At 38.7% G+C, this 20,924-nt stretch overlaps 1 protein-coding gene across 2 annotated transcripts in view; it reads left to right on the forward strand.

The window, feature by feature from the left end:
* Positions 1–20,924, forward strand: part of fig4a (FIG4 phosphoinositide 5-phosphatase a) — a 95,239-nt gene that overhangs the window by 51,194 nt on the left and 23,121 nt on the right. For both annotated transcript variants that reach the window (XM_041805452.1, XM_041805454.1), the window contains exons 17-21: positions 4,558–4,696; positions 6,687–6,745; positions 8,431–8,578; positions 9,761–9,844; positions 13,968–14,166. In XM_041805452.1, coding sequence (XP_041661386.1) covers positions 4,558–4,696; positions 6,687–6,745; positions 8,431–8,578; positions 9,761–9,844; positions 13,968–14,166 — 629 coding nt within the window. The remainder of the gene's footprint in view (positions 1–4,557; positions 4,697–6,686; positions 6,746–8,430; positions 8,579–9,760; positions 9,845–13,967; positions 14,167–20,924) is intronic.

Consider the following 20,924-nt stretch of genomic DNA (forward strand, 5'->3'; position numbering starts at 1 on the left):
GCATAAATATTTGTCTCGCTTTGAATTTTCTGCTGAGGTCTCATTGGCAATCAGTGCTCAGAAGAGAGGCTGCTGTTTGGATTTTTAATAACTTTGAATGACACCCTTGTATGTTGTGAGTGGCTATCATTCTGCGCACATGAGCGCTCAGAAACACACAAGTGCCTTCACCACATTAAAAGGTGGCATTTGATGTCTCAGGGACAGAGGGACTTTTGTTCTGTGCATTAAATCAGCTGGCACTAGGTTTCTTGACCTACAAACTCAACCTCCCTTGTCCCCTTTTGCTTTTGATACTTTTCCTTCACTTTATTATGAAGAAGCAGGTCTCTTGTTAGCTGCAGAGGATGCTAGTAAAGTAGCAGATGTCAAGTGTGGCAGGGTCCATATAATGTGAGTGTTCTCTAACTTTGATCTCATTTGATGACTCAACCCCAGTTTATGGTCTGAAGTGGCAGAGAGACATATCTAGTTCCCAGTCATCAAGCTTTACCCAAGGTGCTCTTACCAAGGTACCAGAAGAGGATATGGGGATGAAGAGCTGCTTGTCACGCCATACCTTTTATATATTTGCAATAGAATATAGGTCATGCAAGCTTCAGTTACAGTGCTATTGTCACATCAGTGTTAAGATCTTTATCATTAAAGAGACATATAAACATTTTATATTAGGATGTCTTAGTAATTGTAGTTTTGGTGAGTTAAACATAAAAATCTAGTTCTAATTTATAACAAAATGAAGGCCAACTGAAAAAAAAACAATCCTTGGTCTGATATAGGATTTTTTTTCCTTCTCTAAATTATGGGCAAAAGTTACTGTGGCCATCAAGTAAGGAGCTTTTCAACATTTTGTTTGTTTTTAGATCACGCCTTGAGCTCGTTTTAAACAGTTTCATCTGATTTATTCGCCTTAACTGGGAGACAAACACAAATCCCACTTCTGAACTCATGCACTCTTAGAAAATAGTCTTCCTTGTTTGTGAAGTTTGTTTTACTGATTGGTCAGAATGTATAAAACATTTTTGACCAGACCCCACTTTCATCAGCCATTTTAATGATGTAGCTGCTGGGCTGGCAATGGGGATGTTGTTCTATCCATCTGTCTGTCATTTGATCCACCAGTCTGGTCCAGATTGAGTGTAAGTACTGAATTGATAAACCTTGAATTTTCTGTGGTGCCCAAATGGTGCAACCCTCTGATTTTTGTGATCTCCGGACTTGCCCCTCTTGTATCACCAGGTTTCAAAGCTGTGCTTATTTTCTACCAAATTTTTTGTATTGCTGTGAGATTTGTTATAGGTAAGCATGATCCCCAAAGGTTAAAAAAAAAAAAAAAAAGTTTGGTGACCCCTTAAAATTTCAATAAGTGCCTCAAGCAGGAAAATTTAGATTATTCTTTAATAAGGATTCATGACCAAACACCTTAAAATTTTAAAACCATCAGACTAAGCAGCACTTTGTATCAAGGACTATTATGAAAAAGCATTGGATGCTAAAATGTTTAATACTGGCAATACCCAAGGCCTGAGGCATTATGTTTTACATAATTTTATAATTTCAGTCAATAATTTGGCTTTTTTGACAAAAAAAAAACCTTTAATGTCAAAGTGTAAACAGATTTCTACAAAGTCATTTAGATCAAAATTTATAAGGTAAAATAAGTGATGCATAAATATTTACCCCCTTCAAGTCAGTGCTTAGTAGGGGTGATACAGTACAGAAAAATTTTGGTTCGGTACATACCTCGGTTTTGAAGTCACGGTTCGGTACATTTTCGGTACGGTGATTGAAGCAGATAAATAAAATTTAATTTTAATTTTTAAATCAAATTGTATTAAAATAAATATGCTGAATAACATTTAAATTATAAATAATGCTGCGACCCCCCTCCAAAAGTTCTTGGGTGATTAAAAAAATTAATAAATAAATCAATTTTTGAATAACTAGGTTCTTTTCATTGATATATTGATATATTTATACCCATTCTTTAAATGCTAAAATTTCCCAGCTAACTTGAACACATTATCACACAACCGCAAGTTAGCTTGTTAAGTATTCAAATTAACGTCTTTTTCGACGATTTCAGCAAGGACTTCAGCACTGGACTACTTTTTTAACCAATTGGACCTACTACAAAGTTTTGAAGAACTTTTCACAACCCATCTTGGAGGATAAAGAGGTTAAAGACGTGTGAAATCTGAGGATAACTTTACCTATGACACAGCTGCAGAGTCCCTCTCTCACTCCTCCGAGGCTGATAGTTGAAGGTAAAGTTAATAGGATTCATAGAGCCAGAGCACCATTTCTATACGGGGTATTTAAATGAAGTCGGCGGCTCTTCTAACTCCACATGCGCCATCACTCTTCTTCATTTGTTTTTGTAACTGCTCCTTCTTCTGTAATGACGGTTGATGGCAGCTTTTAGGCTCATTGCCGCCACCTGGATTGAAGTGAGAACTCATCTTTTTTTAATACTCAGACATGTTCGTCTTATTACTGCGTGCACCGAACCATGGCGGCCGTACCATGATGGTATGGGATGATTACAAATACCGTTACACCCCTAGTACTTAGTAGATGCTAACCTTGCAAAGCAGATGGATACGCCCGTTTCCTTGTTTTTCACTGGTGAATCCCTCTTGCAAAGCCCCCATCTGAATCGTTTGGGCCCGGTTAGAAAGTGACAGGACCAATCAGCAATGAGGGGCAGTACTTTCAGGCGCGGCAGGGTAAACAAACTGCAGCAAGAGGCCGGTGCAATTATAGTGGAAGAGCTTCACGTGGATGCTGCTAAAGTGCCAGTTTTATCAGAAATTGACGACAAAGGTCGAGTACTTACATGTCTACAGTTGCCATGTTTCGCGTTATTCCTCGGTAGCTGCGCATGTGCAGCTCGATAGCTGCTACGTCACGTGTTTTGTTGCTCTGATTGGCCCGCAAAGATGTGACAGACAGAACGTTCATCCAATCACACTCCGAGCTTTTTTCAAAGCCTCTTCCTTTTCCCAAACATTTCCTATGGAAGCTTTCTCAGATGGATGTGTGAAACAAATCCATTTGGCATGTCAGGTTAAGTAGATGCTCCTTTGGCTGCAATCTCAGCACAGAGTCTGTGTGGATAGGTCTCAATTAGGCACATCTTGACACACAAAATCACCAACTGGCTGGACCTCTGTTTAATTAGAGCAGTTACTTTAAAGGGGGGTGAATATTTATGCAATCACTATGTCTATTATTTTTTTTCTAACTCTTTATCAGAATCTTCTGGTATATGAACATTTTTCTAATACTTAACCCATACGTACACAATAATCATTCTCATCCACAGTAAATGATTTACGCCTTTGCATCCCTGCCAAGCTTTGTGACAGCTTCCCTCTGACTCACAAACACATTTTGCACACACAAACATTCAGCACACACTGCCATATGTTCTGCAGCCTTTTGAGTTACTTCTTCAGATTTGACTCACTGGGAATTAGGGAGGAAGTGTGATTAAACAAAACAGACCTGTTGACAAATCTTCACTGCACACATTTCATTTACCAAACATGTCATGAAAGGGAGTTTTTATCAGCTGCTCCTGTTCCACGTGTATATAATATTCACAGATTATCCAAAACTCTCATCCCATGATGTATTGAATGAATCCCAGACTCAAAATTACCCAGAGAAAAGACTTGAGCAGACTCTAATAGGAGCCAATTTAGTTTGTAATTATCTAACGTGACTGTCGGAGCTGCACACACGGGGCCTCACAGTTGGGGGATGGATTAAATGGCACCGAACTGGGCATCATGCAAAACACGTGCTACATGCTGAACACACAAACACGGAGATTATCTGAGCACAGTCCCAAAGACAAACATGTTCTAGTTAGGCTGATCAGGGAGTTTGGATGCTGAATTACAGCGCCTGATGGACTGTTGATTTAAAGTTTAATTTGAAAGGTAGTATAACTCACTTCAGAGCTCAAAGAGCTGTTATGCTTTCTCCAAACACTCCAAACTTAGTGTTTTAGATCATGTTTAGACACAACCACAGTGCATTCAGAAAGTATTCAGCCCCCTTCACTTTTTTTCCAATTTTATGTTGCAGCCTGATGCTACAGTCTTTTAAATTTGTTTATTTCTCTTGTTAATCTAATATGTAAGCTGTACTGAATATTATTGTGTACTCAAAAAAAAAAAAAAATCAGTTCAGTAATGCATATAATGAGGCTGTGTACAACATATACTCACGACTCAGCGGCTGATCATAAGAGGGGGCTTTGTAGATTGCTTTCAACTAAAACTAAGAGATCAATTTTCTGTCAATATAAGATTTATACCTAAGGTGTTTTTTGTACTTTATGCCAAAAATGACTCGGTTCGATTCTTATTTAAAGGGAAGGGTATTAAAAATGTGATGGATGGAAAAACCCCATAATGAATTACTGCCATCAGCAGCCCTGTTGTTAGAAATCATTATTTTGTACATTTTCTGTTTGTTTTACACTTGTATTGCATTGATTTTTAAAAACAATGGCCCATCATTGTGTCCATCTTGATCCTTTAGATGCTGACAGACAGGATGCCATCAACCTCTTCCTGCAGGTGTACCAGCCGTCTGAGTCCAAGCCACACCTGTGGGAGCTCCCCACTGACTTCTACCTGCACCAGAGGAACACCATGGCCCTCCCCCAAGACAGACGCAGGTAGATGCACATCTGAATATATTCATACAGATCTTCCTTAGGGCCGACTTACAAAAAGACTCCTGTACTCTGAATATCCAAAAAAGATTACTTTCACCATGTGTGTTTATTAAAAGGAAAAAAAAAACACACATTAAATGCTTCTGTAAATTGCCTTTCATGATTTACGTGTGCTCTTTTTGTGTTGATTGAATAGCTCAGCTGGAAGTCGCTCTCACAGATTAGCACCTGCGGTACTTAAAAAGGTTTCTTTTAATAAGCTCAGGATGTTCACATCTCTAACAGGTGGCAAGGTCGTTCACATTTGTGTTCGGATGGATGCATTCTGTAATTGCTTTTGTGGTCAAATGGTTGTTATTAAACCTCTTTCTAACCTGAAGAAGGGTCACAAAACTGCAGTCTTGAGGTGTAATTACGTGTAAGGCACTGCTGAGATTTTTCTACCTGTCCTGCCCAATATGAAAGCCACACATCTGCAGCTGTGAACATCAGCCTGTATTGGCTATTTATATTTGCCAAATGTATGAATAGATTTGTGGCATTTTAAGCTGGATCAACAGACCTATGTCAGTTTAAGTCTTTTTTTATTCCTCCTTATTCTTTAAGCCTTTTAATTGTGTTCTGCAGGCTTAAGTGTGTTTGTTTGCTCATCTTTAAACTTTAAAGTGTGTGTTAATGACTGAGGTTTTAGGTCTGAAGTACATATGTAAATGTCAGTATCAATATCGGTATCAGCTAAAATGATTCCGATGTTGATAAAATTGCAAATATTGGCATATCTGAAATTGAAAAAAAAATCATGCATCCCTACTAACAAGCAAATGTCAAGGAATGAAATGAGCCTTGAAACTTTGTAGTCCCATTGTCAGTCCAATGGACAAGATTGTTTGTCAGATATGTAATAAACAAGTGACAACCTGATATTGAAAAATGAGGCCAATTTGGAAGTGCAAAAACCTGCTGTTGAATTAAATCACCCAAAAGAATGAACTTTTTCGGGAAATTTAAATTCATTGAGATGCACCTGTACATGGCTGAAATATATTTTGACAATGTAAAACTACACAGAGACATTTGCAAGGACTTTCCCTGTTTTTTTCAGCTGCTGTAACGACCACATTTACAAATGCTGTCGGCTGAAAATCACTGGTTAACAAGGTCACTAATAAAACCTTTAACCCTGTGAAGTTATTTACATACTTAGAGGAAAATGTCGTGGTAACACAGTGTGGCTCTGACGTTACTTTTGATTACTGATGTTAATATTATGTAAGTTCTGATCTCAGAATTAACATGGTAGTGATCTCCATGAGTGTCCATATTTGTAGTTTACATCCCACACATCAAAGTTTCATATGGCCTGAACTCTCTAGTGGTTTTCTCCAGTGTTTAATGCCACATACAGGTATGTATATGTACAAGAACAAATGGTTTTCATGTTTCTGTAGTTCTCTTTTGGGGTTTTGTACATTCAGCTAGCCCTTTTCCCATAATCCTGACTTTTTGTTTCATTCTTATTTCTCACTGGTGTTTTATTTTTCAGCACATGGATATGTGTGTGCATGTTGGAGCATGTTTCCTCACAACTTTATGTTCTTTTTGTCCTCATGCTTATGTAAAAGTCCACCTAGTTTTCTGCTACATGCCACTAGTTTATATAGTCACAATGGGAAAAGGTAGGTCAGCCATTATTCCAAAGAAATTAGCATGAAAGGAATCAAATTCAATTTGAAAGCCACACACGGTGCTTTTTACTTAAAAAGTCACCTTCGTAGTGCATGACAGGCTAAATAACAATCAGTGCATTCACTGAAATTGGTTTTATTGAATGAAAGGCTGATGTATTCAGGAGGTTTACAGTAGGTGGTCCAACTGAACCATTTTCAAATCTGGGTTATGTCGAGAGAGATGGTGTCGTCTGCAGGATGTAAATCAGTCAGTGAAAAGTGTATGGATGACTTTAACATTTGTGTATCTTTTTGGTTTCCAGCTATACTTTTTGGTGGTCTAAAGGAATCCTGTCCTATCTTCCTGTGGCCTATGACGAAGGTATCTATGCAACATACATTATTTACATTACAGCAACAGCAACATTGCTGATACAGGTTTATGCCATTGGCAGTGCCTTTTTCACGTTTTTATCTATTGTCATATTCAATGCAGACATCCTAAAACAATGTGTTAGCATGCCTTTCAGTGATTTCTGTCCACAATAGCGGCTAGTCTTCAGGGGAGCAGTGGTAGTGGTGAACAGCCACAACTTCTCTTTTGGAGGTCTGGGCTTTGATTCAGCCACTCCGGAACATTCACCCTGTTGCTTTTGCTGCATACGTCACGTCATGCTGGAATAAAAATCTTCTCCCAAGCTGTAGTTCTATTCAGACTGGATAAGGTTGCCCTCAAGGCTTTTTCTATATTTTGCTGAATTCATTTCACCCTCTACCTTTACAAACCTTCCAGCGCCGGCTGCCAAGAAGCATCCCCACAGCATGATGCTGCCACCACCGTGCCTCAAAGTGGGGATGTTGTGTTTGTTGTTATGTGCTGTGTCCAGACACCTTTTGGCAAACTCTAGTCCAGATTTAATATGAGTTTTCTTCAACAGAAGCTTTCTCTTTGCTGCTCTCCCACAGAGCTTTGACTGGTGAAGAACCTTGACAAGTGGTTGTATGAAGAGTCTCTCCCATCTCAGCTGCTGAAGCTTGTAACTCCTTCAGAGTTGTCATAGGTGTCTTGGTGGCAGTTTAATCATGTTTACAACAAACACAGAACAAGACAGCAGAGATTTTGTCTTGCAAAACATACGTACTGCCCATGACACATACAATCTTATATACATACATTCTTCGAAAGAAAAAATATATCTGTGACAAATAGTGTTAGAGAGTACATAATGTGGGTGCCCCTTGTGCAGTAAACCAAAACTGTCACTGACAAGATAATCTAAGAACGGTTGCCAAATTCTGTAAGAGATTGTTGCTACGTCTCCTATGAGACGTTTTGCTGTTTCTTAATACCCCGTGTTACCGAGGGAGGCTTCCCCTCATCCACTCCTGCAGCACCTTGCTACCAGCAATACTTTACTCATTAATACAAACTGTCCTGTTGATGAAGAGAGCTATCCTGTGGGTAAATTTAGAAGAAACAATGATGGCTCTTGCTTTACTGTTCGGTGTAAAATTGACTAAAGGTCCTTAGCATCCTTTTTCATATACCTGAGCGATAACATTGCCATTGCAGTGATTTTTACATTTCTACATACTTCACATATAGCGGAGCAATCTTGTGAATCATTTGTTTCAACATTGGGTGTTTGCTGAACTTATCAATGTAAGTTCCTTTGAACCTCTTAAGTGGATTTTTAAGATAAAAGCCCAAATTATTTTAAATTAAATTCATTAGAATCTCTTAAATAGAGAAGATTTTCTTTATAATTGCCTTAATCGTTTGAAAATAAAACTCCTTAGAATCTCTTTAAATCTGCATCCCTGCAGTGTTCAGTCACATCCAGTGAACAGGCAAGGGGAAGAGTCCTGTCAAAATTTATTCTGGAAATTTTCTAGTGCCTGGTGTAACATTTTTTGCTCTCTGTCTTAAGGTCTGTTACATGTAAATAGTTTCTTTGCTCAAACAAAAGTAACTCATAGTGTTGTACTTTTCAAAAGTGGAATACTGTCTCGTGGTGTCCATTGTTTTCTTTATGACTTAATTTGTGCTCTTCTCTGTGACTGCAGTTCCTTGTGATGAAAACATGAGGAAGGTCAAAGTGAAGAGGGTGAACCGCTTCGATGAGAGTATTGACATCTACACTGAATTCTTCAGGCCATATGAACTCTCCTCCTTTGATGACACATTCTGCATCGCCATGACAAACTCTGCACGGTGAATATGCAAGCATTAAGGCCAGAGATGATCAGTGTATTCAGAAAGTGTTCAGACCCCTTTCACTTTTTAAGATTTTGTTATGTTGCAGCCCGCTGCTACAGTAAAAAAATCATTTTTATTTTCTTTAATCTACATGCAGTACTACTAATAAGTATTCAGACCCTTTGCAAAAACACTTGAAATTTAGCTCAGGTTCCTGCCATTTATCATTATCATTGCTTAGATTTTTCTACACCTTCATTGGAGTCCACTTATGGTAAATTAAATTGACTCTGTAGAAGGCCTCACAGCTGACAATGCATATCAGAGCAAAAACCAAGCCAAGATGTCAAAGGAACTGCCTACAGAGCTCAGAGACAGGATTGTTGAAAGGCACAGATCTGGGGAAGGCTACAAATAAATTCTAATGGTTCCTAAGAACATAGTGGCCTCAATAATTCTCAAATGGAAGAAGCGAAACTGAGCAATCAGGGGAAGAGTGCCTTATTAAGAGAGGTGACTAAGAACCTCCTGGTCACTCTGACTGAACTCCAGAGATCCTGTGTGGAGATGGGACAAAGGTCCAGAAGGACAACCATCACTGATCTGGGCTTTATGGCAGAGTGTCTGGAAAAAACCCTCAGGTCAGTGCAAAACACACGAAACCCTGCTTGTAGTTTACAAAAAAACTCCAAGTGAAAGCCAAGCAGGTTTCAAATGTTTTGCAATGAGGACAGTTAGGATAGTTGTTTCGCTCCACATCAGCAAGAACATCACAAAGTTTACCTTGTAAAAAACATTTAAAATAAAATCTGAATTTTTTAGCTGCATTGTAACCCTGCATTGTCGAAGTTACTTATAAGTGGAAATGTTGATACACCATGATGAAACATCTTCCCTGAAAATGATGAATAAAGGTGATGAAGAGATGACTGGATTTATAGCTAAAGGTTTAGTACTGCCAGCCTTCATTACAGAAAAGCACCATGCCCATCAGCATACAAAGTACAAACTTAAGAGTCTTGTTCAAGAACAGTGCAAATCCACCCAACACTTCTTGAGTTTTTGTGTCCATGCTCTTGAGTTTTTGCAGATCTTCACAATGATTTGTAGTGCACAAACATTTTATAATGAACTATGTTAATGATGGTACTACATGATCTTAGATACTGAATGTCCCTCTCTAATGTGTTCATAAAGGGAATTCATGCCCAAGACGGTAGGAGTGGATCCAAGCCCTTTCACAGTCCGCAAACCAGAGGAAACCGGAAAATCAGTGCTGGGGTGAGAGCATCTTAGGCTTTGTACATGTCCTTATTAGTGTTTATTTTTTTGTGTGTGATAAACCCAATGTCACCCTGCCCTTATGCACACGGCCATGTTCACCATGTTCTCTGTTAACCAAAAACAATCTTCTGTTCCTCTCTCAGGTTTTATTTGAGAGCACACAGCAGTGTTTTCACCTTCGATGAACTGTGTGTTCATAAAATCTTTCCTACACACACACACAAATTAAAGTGCTTAATGCGCAGCTTCTTGTTGGTTAAAAACCTAATGTGCTGATGGCTTATAATGGTTTGCACATTATTGCAGCACAGCATGAACAGTAATACTCCACACATGGCCGCTCCAATGTTCTGTGCTGCTCCAGAGTTTTCTTTTAAGATGTTTTTTTCCTTAAGTGTATCCACATGAGGCTTGATAAAGTGGTCGTTAGTCATTTTAGGGTCCACTTTATTCAGATTAGGCGTCAACAGATTAAGGTCACATAGAAAAGCAAACAGAGGCTGCATGCAAACATCAGGAACTGATTTAATGTATAAAAAGACAGTCTTGTAGCTTACTTTAAAATTAAAGGATTTTTTTTTAATGTTCAAAAATAGAAAAATCTTATTTAAGACTCCACACCTTGAAACAGGTGACTTCTGGTCTGAATGCAGCATCTTATTCCAAGGGACATTTTGCATGAATAACCAAGCACAATGTATTTATTTATCCTCATAAGTAAAGCATCATAACTGCTCATGCATTCGCCTCGAAAGAACAATTAAGCGAGAATCTGCCTGCTCAGTTTAGTCAAATATGAAGGTTTTCTCAAATGTTTCCCAGCAACACCTGGCTAAATGACTGCACGCTGCTCCAGGTGTGACAAAACAACGTCAGCGGAATATAAACAGCACGTGTACGCACAGGCTTACACAGATACAGCACATCCCTTCTGTCAGTAATTTCAGTACATCCATTCATCCTTTCTCTGAGTCACTTGCCATTGTCAGGTTACAATAGTAACATGGTGAGCAGAAAAATCCAAAGAGTCCTCTGTCTATAAGCATCTTCAAGTTCTTTCTTGAGATGCAGCAGGTCCTCCTTGATCTCCAGAGGCCATTTGTCAAATATGCACTTCTAAAAAGTTTTGGAAAATTTCAGGACAAGCTGCCCCTGAAGTCTTATCAGATTGCCACACCTCACAGACTCTACATGTCGCATGATTGTTGGGTTCAGGAGACAAATATGACATTAAAGAAGATTGTTGAATAGGGTGGATGAAGCAGCAATGTTTTAAAAATGTAGTGACAGGTTGTGACATTACAGTCCCCTCCAAAAGTATTGGAACAGTGGCCCAATTCCTTTATTTTTGTTGTAGACTGGAGACATTTGGGTTTGACATCAAAACATGAATGTGAGACAAGAGATCAATATTTCAGCTTTTATTTCCAGGTATTTATGTCTGGATCTGATACAACACTTTGAAGGCAGCACTGTTTGTTTGAACCCACCTATTTCTCATGTGAGCAAAAGTATTGTAACATGTGAGTGACAGATGTGTTTTGTTGCCCCGGTGTGTCCTATTACACTGATTATTCAAACAATAGATAGTGCTGAATATCTATGCTCAGTTTCAGATTTGGGTTTTGCCTTTGCAAACTGCGTTTATAGTTGACCAACATGAAAACCAGAGAGCTGTCTTTGGGTGAAAAACAAGGGATTATGAAGCTGAGAGAAGACGTAAAATCAATCAGAGCCATTGCACAAACATTGGCCATAGCCTGTATAATCATTTGGAATGTCCTGAAGAAGAAAGAAACCACTGGTGTACTCAGTAACAGTTGTTGAATGGGTAGACCAAGGAAAACAGCAGCAGTTGACGACAGAAACATTGTGAGAGCTGTAAAAAAGATCCTAAAACAACTGTTAGTGGCATCAGCAACAACCTCCAGAGGGCAAGAGTGAAGGTATCACCAGCTACTGTTCACAGAGGACTTCATGAACAGAAGAACAGGGGCTACACCAGAGGACGCTAACCACTCATTAGCAAAAAGAATAGGAAAGTCAGACTGGAATTTGCCAAAAAAGTGCAAAGACGAGCCTCAGAAATTCTGGGACAAAGTTTTATGGACTGATAAAAAGTGATGGAAAGACTAAAGTAGAAATGATCTGTTCATGATCCCAAACATACAAGCTCATCTGTGAAACACAGTGGAGGTAATGTCATGGCTCGGGCTTCTTCTGGGACGGGCTCATTAATCTTCATTGATGATGAAACACATGATGGCAGCAGAAATAAACTCAGAAGTCTACAGAAACATTTAAGCTACCAATTTAAAAAAAAGGTGCAACCAAACGGATTGTGAGATCCTTCATCATGCAGCAAGATAATGACCCAAAACACACTGGAAAAACAACAAAGAAGTTCATCAGGGGTAAGAAGTGGAAAGTTTTAGACTGACCAAGTCAGTCTTCAGACTTAAACCCTATAGATCATGCATTTTCATCGCTACAAAAGAGATTGAAGGGAGCAACCCCAAAAAACAAACAACACCTGAAAGAGGCTGCAGTGAAAGCCTGGAAAAGCATCATAAAAGAAGAATGTAAAAGTTTGATGATGTCAGTGGGTCACAGGCTTTATGTAGTTACTGCAAGCAAAGGATTTGCAACTAAATATTAAGTCTTATGCTCTTTCATCTATTTTAAGCCCATCTGTTCCAATACTTTTTCTCACCTAAAAAGTTGGTGCTCAGTTACAAATAAAGCTATCTCCTAAGTTGTTTATCAGATCTAGATGTAAATACCTGGAAATAAAACCTGAAATGTTGATCTCTTGTCTCATATTCATGTTTTGATGTCAAACCCAAATGTTTTCAGTCTACAGTAAAAAATAAAGGAATTGGGCCACTGTTCCAATACTTCTGGAGAGGACTGTATATCAGATCTATGTGTGATTTGATCTCATGCAGCAATTTTGACTGTTTGCATTCACAAACAAATCAAACAACCCAAAACTTTAAGGAAATCAAGTTTTTTTGTTTTCAAATTAGGAGTATGTGTGATTCTTCACAGAATCTTTTTTGCCATTCAAACACACATGAGCATGACATGCTGTGTTCCCATTCACCTCAGTTAATGTACCAAAAGATTCAGCTGCTATTTTTTTCAATTTCACTAAAAATTTTAAGTTAAAGTGTTACTCAACTTTTAAGCTAATAATTTCCTGACGCCTTTGCAAAACACTTTCACTTTAATTAGTAGCTAGCAGTGAACTAAAGAGGTCACTTATTGGAAACAGTAGCTGTGCGTGAATACCGAACCCTTAATATACAACACTCGGTGTGACTGTGAACCATGTTGTTTTGTCCTCATCAGTGAAGTCTCATTATCTCATAGACACACCTCCTATGATACATAGTGTTCTCTTATATTTAAATGTATTTCATTATTATCTACTTATTAATCAGTTATTATAATCAATTATTTATTTTTTTCAACTAACAGAAGCTTTGTGTTCAAATCAAAATACAAACAGCTCTTATTAATGTAGAAAACTTGACTGAAAGTTGAAGTCTGTGTTTCTTACTGTCTTTTTTTAGATATTGATTTTTAAAGCCATTTTTTAATTTAAAAAAATGAACCCATTAAAAAAATGTCAGAACATTCATAACTCCATCTCCTTTGAATTAAAAGTAGGGCAGCATTCAGCTTTCACTTCTTAAGTATGCACTTTGTAGAACTGTCCATTACAAAACTAACTGCAGTGACAATGAAGCCCATTCTGGCTGTACTTTCAGAAGCCCGCACGTGGAGCACAGAGACATTTGGACTGATCGGGAATATAATTATATCTCTGAATCGTCCTCAATAGGCAGTGACTCAGCCAGGCTTCTCTTGGCCAATGCAGAAATATTTGTAGTTTAAGATTGAAAGAGGCACTTTAGTGTTTGTTGCAGTGTTAGTCATAGTCGTTGGGGAGGCAGACAAATCTTTTTCTTGTCGTGTGTCTTAAACACTCGCTTACAGTCTTTTCACAGAAAGTACATCTTATAAGAAAAGCACAATAACTAATGCCTGTAACCTGTCAGTGTTTATGTGCCAGTTAGTGCATATCAATACTTTTGCTGATTGTTTCTGGCAGCAACAAGAGCAATAAAGAAGAGACGCTGCTGCAGAGGAAGACAGCAGCCAGCGCACCGCCTCCCCCGAGCGAGGAGGCCATCAGCAGCTCCTCGGAGGATGACTCCGAAGAGGACCGCGACGATGATGGATCCGTGTCACAGCGCTCTACCCCGATTAAACTCCTAACAGAGTCCGGGGACAGCAATCGCACACAGGAGGTATGAAAGCACAAAACATCCAAAATGAAACCCACAGGCTGGAAGACAAATGTGAAGGAGCAAATTTGAACCACATGTCTTGTTTTTGCTTTACTTGTCACCCTGTAGTTTAATAAGTATGAGTCAAATTTATCTTGAGCACATCATCATCAGATTCAAAGCTGTGTAATCCCCTCTAAAGACCTCAGGGAAATATCATTAAAGTTTAGAGCATCTTGATGTTCCTTGTATTTTCAGTAACAAGCAGCATTTTCTATTCCAACTTGAGTGTGTCATCCTGATTGTGTTTTCTCCTTTCCGTCTTCCCCCAGTCCCCAAGAAGGAATTATTTTCTTTTTACGTCAGCAGGACACCGTGACAGCAATTTGTTTAGCAGAGGAACTTAATTGGTGGGGGAATGTGTTAATGTTGCTATCAAGTTAAAGTAATTATTCCTCCCCTAGTTCTACTTTTTAACTCTAAATTTCAGTCTTTTCATTGAGATGACAGCCCCTTCTTCCCTTGCAGATCATCTCTTGATTGGTTTCTATTAGAGAAGAAATTCTGCTGCTGATATGCTGTCAGAACTGCCCAACCTTGACTGAATTTACACTGTACTCGTACAGTTTTTATGTACATACAACAGTGCATCTTTAACCTATTTAGACTTAAGGCTGCCTAATAAAACATGCTCCAAAATTTGAAAACAACCTCTCAAAATCTTAATTTCACAGTCTCTGTTGCAGAAAGAGACATGAAATAATTAACTAATAGGATGCCTGAAGTCTTGGCCTTTATGGTAACTGATTGCATTTTCCCTGAGGTTCATGAACATTTGTTTAAAATCCTCAATAAAAAAGCAAACATAAAATAGGATTGAATTCCTTTGCCTCTGGAGTGAATTAAGGCAGGAAAAGGACATTTAAAAGCTTAAGCTATGAAGTTAAAGTCATGATTTTGTCTAAGTGATTTATATTTCTGAAAAAAAAAAACACATTCTCCATCCATACAACTGTACTTACTCAGTGTCATGTCAAAATTACATTTTTTCTTGTAATTGATGTTGCATTTGACATGTTGTGACATTTTATTTTCATTCGCCTATTAGTTGGAGTTTTCATTAAACACATTATAAAACTGTTTGTATTTTTGACGTACAGACGTGTGAAAAAGTTTGGGAGTTCTCACTTTTCACAGCCGAGACGATGAGGAAAAACATGACCTGGATTAGTTTTTGAATCGGCACGTAAATCCCACCAGTGTCAGTGTCCTTAATTATATTTTATTTTAGCTAGTTTTGTCAGTGTACAATACAGTTTTAGTTAGTTTTCTTTGTAAAGCTTAGTTTTTATTTAGTTTCAGTTAATTAAAATTTACAAGGAGTTTTCTGCAAACTCCGAGTCAGAGTGACCATCAGGTTCTTGCTCCCTTCTCTTACTAAGGATCATGTCCCGCAGTTGTTCAGTTTGGCTGGGGAACCAGCTCTTGGAAGAGTCCTGGTTGTGCCAAACTTCTTCCATTTTAGAACTATGGGAACCTCCAGGCAGAAGATTTTTTGTAGCCTTCCCCAGATCTTTGTATAATCCTGTTGTTGAGTTCTGCAGGCAGTTGATCTCATGGTTTCTGCTCTAATATGCATTGTCAGCTGTGAGGCCTTCTATAGAGTTTAATTTACCAGAGGTAGACTCCAGTCAAGGTGTAGAAACATCTCAGCAGAGATCCAGAGAAATAGGAGGAACCTGATCTAAATTTCAAGTGTTTTTGCAAAGGATCTGAATACTTATGTAAATGTGATATTTCAGTTTTTTATTTTTCATAAATTTTTCTGCATATTTTGTGCCCAATGATATCAGTGACTCAGTAGCTCTAACATTCTTATGAGTGTTGGGTCTAATTAATTAGACATGTAATATCTGCTGCAGTCTGCCTATTTGTCACTCCCCTTACTCAAGTTGTCGGTGTCACTGCTGGACTTGAAAAATAAATCATCTATCAATGTTTTTTTAATCTCATCTCTTCAGCATGTGTATTTCAATAAATCATGTAGTAATTGGATGGTCATGTGTCAAATATTGAGTTAATCCTAAACCCACAGTCACAAACATTACGTGCGCATTGTTTCTTATTGGTATCTTCTGAATGAGCCTTTTGTAAAGAAAAATGATGCCTGAAATTCGTACAGAAAAACGTAGAATGTGTAATCTTGGTAGTTTTTGGCTGACTCACTGAGGTCAGACCTATATATGACTCTGTCCGTATACTGACTGACTGACTGACTGACTGACTGACTGACTGACTGACTGAGTGATGCTAGTTTAAGAGCCCTAGAATACAGAGTTGCGTTTGCTTGACAGTTTGTCTTGTGCAGAGAATATATTTCCTGATTTCAGACTCGTGCACAATCTTGAGTCTTCAAATTTTCCATCATGAGCTCCTGTCCTCTTGTCAGTCTTTCTCCTATCATCCTTTTCTCTTTTAGCATTCGTGCATCTTTAACGCAGCAGCGTCAGCTGCTCTTCTCTCATCCTCGTATGCTTTCATGTGGCCCAACAATGACACACACAAACGCGACGCTCACGCATACACCTACTCTGAACATGTCTAACATGCTGGTAGTGTAGACTTCAGGCTTCTGTCTGTTGAGGGAAAACGTTTCAGAATACTGGAGGATAAACACTTGAACTATCTCTTCTTAAAGCTTCTCTCTGACCACGGAGGATCAGCGTGTCAGTGCTGTATGTGTGCGCTCCAGCTGTGTGACTCTGTGTCACCCATGTAAATATTCCTTTAATGCTATATGATTATGGGGAACAAATAAATGTTAAAATCTCTGCATTCACGTTGTAAAGAGAACGCTACATAAACGGTTAGCATGTCTTTATTGACAGGGAATATGATAAATGTGCTGTTTACAGCTAATTGATGGATATAAAAAAAAAAGGATAGGAATACTAACGTAGAAATTCAGCTTAATTTTACACATATTAAGACCCTTACACACCTGTCTTGAGGATATTTAGAAAATTTCATGACATCTGATGCAGTTTTTATTTTATTGTAGAATAAACCGCTCATTAACAGTTAGTGTTTTATTGTTAATATAAAATTGCTGCCATTAAAGACTGATATCTGACAAAAAAACATTTAATCTCTACTGGCACTGTCTGTCTATCAGTAAAGTCTGACACATGTCTCTGTAGTGTTTCATATGTACACAGAGAAGAGCTTTATTAAGAAGAGACAGAGAGAGACAGAGGACAGCATGTAGCTATGTACATTTAAGAAGCCACAATAAGTTTGGCTAACAAAAAATAATAGTGACAAATCAAATTCAGGCATTTCAACAGGCATCCCAGATAGTTGCGGTCAGCCATATACTAGGTGTTTACCTAGTCTTGTTATCTATTACACTGAGCAGCAGGGTGGTGTGTATAACCTTCATCTCACTCAGAATCAATTCTTAGACAAAACCTCCATTATGTAGGAAGGACAGGTTTATTCATAGAGCAGTAATAATGCAGAGAGCAACCAAAGGGACTTTGTAGGGTTAAAAAAAGCAACAGAAAAAACATGAAAAACATTAATTGGGTACATTACTTCATATTGTTCATGTCCATAGATTAAATCTTTGAGGAACGTGGAGATCTCATCAAGACAAAGGCCCCCTCTTATAGGAGTGGTTCATAGATCTAGAAATAGCAGCTCTTTTTTCAAAGGATGAATTACACAGGTTAATAATTTGTTAGTAATTAATCAGCAATTCTTTCTTTCTTTCTTTCTTTCTTTCTTTCTTTCTTTCTTTCTTTCTTTCTTTCTTTCTTTCTTTCTTTCTTTCTTTCTTTCTTTCTTTCTTTCCTATAAAATTTTAAATACTTGTTTCACTGTATAGTCAACTACAGCTGCTTTCAAAGGATTCCAATGGAAATGATGAGAGCAGCATGAGAAAACAGACCAAGAGTAACACTGTTGGCCAGAAATCCTAAACATTACAATTCAAAAGTAGTTTGCCTAAATCATGGTGAGCTCCACCTTTTATGGTACACTTTGTCTCCATTTGCAAACATTTGTGATGTTGTTCTGAAGAGCTCATTGCCCTCAAATGTTGATGGAGTGGTATAAGGCATGTTGACACTGGACTGTGGAGTAGTGGGAATGTGATCTGTGAAGTGACAAATCACTCCTCTCTGATTGGCAGTCAGATGGGAAAGTCTAGGTTTGGCGGATGCCAGGAGAATGTTACTTACCTGACTGCATTGTGCTAACTGTGAAGTTTGGTGGAGGAGGGATAACGGTATGGACTGTTTCCTCAGGGTTTTTGACTAGGCCCCTATCTCCAGTCTTAATGCTTCAGCATGAGACATTTTGGACAACGCTATGCTCCCAACTTTGTGGCAACAGCCTGGGGAAGGCCCTTTTCTATTCCAGCATATCTGTGCCCAGAAGCACAAAGCAAGGACAGTAAAGACATGGTTGGATGAGTTTGGTGTGGAAGACCTTGACTGGCCCACACAGAGCCCTGACCTCAACCCCATTGAGCACCTTTGGGAGTTTGCATGGCAGGGCCTCTTGTCCAACATCTGTGTCTGATGCTCTTAATGCTCTACAGAAATGAATGGGCGCAAATTCCCACATAACGCCCAATGGTCAGGCGGCCAAATACTCTGTCCATACAGTGTATGTTGATCGTTTTCTTGTGCAGATTTAAAAAATTGAGACCTGACAGAAAAAAGAGGGGAAATATCCAGACATTTATGCATGCTTTGTTTAGCTCTCTAAACTTGACCTCAAATAAGTCCAGATGTCTGTATGATGTAAGCAGAGAGTAGGGCACAGGTTTGATCAGATTCCAGGACTCCGTCATCCGGCATCTATTTCCCGCCTCAGGTGGAGTGGCTGAATGTTAACTCACTTGTTGACCCAGATTTCATATCACAGCTCAGAGGACAAGCTTGTTTATTTGAACAGGTGGTAGGTCAGTGTGTCAAAAGGATGAATCAAAACCAGGAAATCATATCTTCTTAGAAATTTACCTTTTATGATGCTTAAGGACGACTCAATCATTGTTTGACTGTTTCAAGTGCAGAAGCTATTCTGTTACTATAGTAACAAGTATCATTTCCAGCCATCTGGGCATCTGAAGGAGTGAGTTGACGCCATTTGACTGAAATTTCCCCTTTGAAGTAATACAAAACTAACACATAGGTGCTAATACACTACAAAGTCATAGACCAAAATGGTAAAAAAGAGACAAAGATGAATATTTGTATTCATATTGCCATGTTGATCTGTGGCTTGTGGGTCTTTGTTCAAGCTATATGAAAAAGGTTATGTTTCTTCTAATGTCAGATGTTTACTTCTCATGTACCTGGGGATTGTAGGCCATCTAGATTCTTTAAGAATCAGATGATGTCGAGTTTGTGCGAGGCTCTTTCAAAACCCTTAGGAAAGGTGATGCGCTTTATACACAGTCCCCTCCAGTGCTTAAAGGGATACTTCAACATTTTGGCAAATTCGCCCATTGCCTTAATTCCTATAGTCTTAGTAATAGGTTCGTTTCCTTTATTTGACGGTGCAAGCTGTTTTTTGATCTGGGGGGACCGTTAAATCAGCTGCACCGTTAACGCTATGTGAGCAGATGGAATTATTGCTTTCCCTCATCAAACTCATCAAATACAAAATCCAACAACTCCAAAACGCTCTCGGGGGACAAGTTGTGACCTGCACATTTACCATGCTATGAAATAATAACGTCTAATTATGTAACATTATGACACATGAAGCAAATACTCTGAACTATTTCTTGAGTAAACCACTGGGCGGAGTGACACAATGCAGCAGCCAGTCTGGAGTGTAGTTCCGGCTTTGCATTCAACTTTAAAACATCTCCGTCTCATAATGTTCCATGATTATTTCATAGCGTGGTGAATGTACAGGTCACAACTTGTCCACGAGAGCATTTTGGAGTTGTAGGATTGGCTTCTGAGTGAAGCATAAACACACTGAAGGAAGCACCATCCCATCAGTGTGAACAAGGTCAAGCTCAAAAACAGATCTTTTGTCTGGGCCTTTTCACCCCTGGTAATACATCAAGGGACTGCCAGCGAATTTTGGGCCCTTTCTGGGCCTATCACCAGGGGTGAAATTGGCCAAAAAAAAGAAATGCCATTAAGCTTGACCTTAGCTGCAAAGTGGCTCACGTATGTGTCAATACTAACTGTGGCCAGCCCCGCTCTTCCCTCCAGCCATAGTTGTGGCGTATAGGCCCCCTGAAGAATCCTTAGCACTACATGCCTGAAACGTTCTCCGTGTTGTGGCCCATTTGGGGTCAATAGACACTGAGAAGGGGTCTCCAGATGCCTTAAAAAAAAACTAAGAATATTGTTTAGATTACACTACCAGTTTTGCCAAATTTTAAACCATTTACATCACTTTTTCCCACCAATTTGCCAATTTTAAGACATTTCTGCCACTGAAGACCCATTTTTGTCTATTTTAAACCCTTTCCACCACTTTTTTCTGCCTGTTTTTGCCACCTCTAAACAAAATCTTGCCACTCTCAGCCTATTGTTGCCTCTTTTGACCCATTATTGCCAATATTAACCGTTCTTTACCGCTTCTTACACCACATTTCACAATCTGTTATGACCATTTTTCCCAGTTTAACCAATTTCTGCCTATTTCTGCCTCAGCCAACCCTTTTTGCCAGTTATACCAATTTTTCATCCCATTTTACTAAATTTCCACCTATTTTTGCCACTTTAACACCATTCAGCCACTTT

The sequence above is a fragment of the Cheilinus undulatus genome, linkage group 14 (assembly GCF_018320785.1).
Source record: "Cheilinus undulatus linkage group 14, ASM1832078v1, whole genome shotgun sequence".
Taxonomy (NCBI): Eukaryota; Metazoa; Chordata; class Actinopteri; order Labriformes; family Labridae; genus Cheilinus; species Cheilinus undulatus.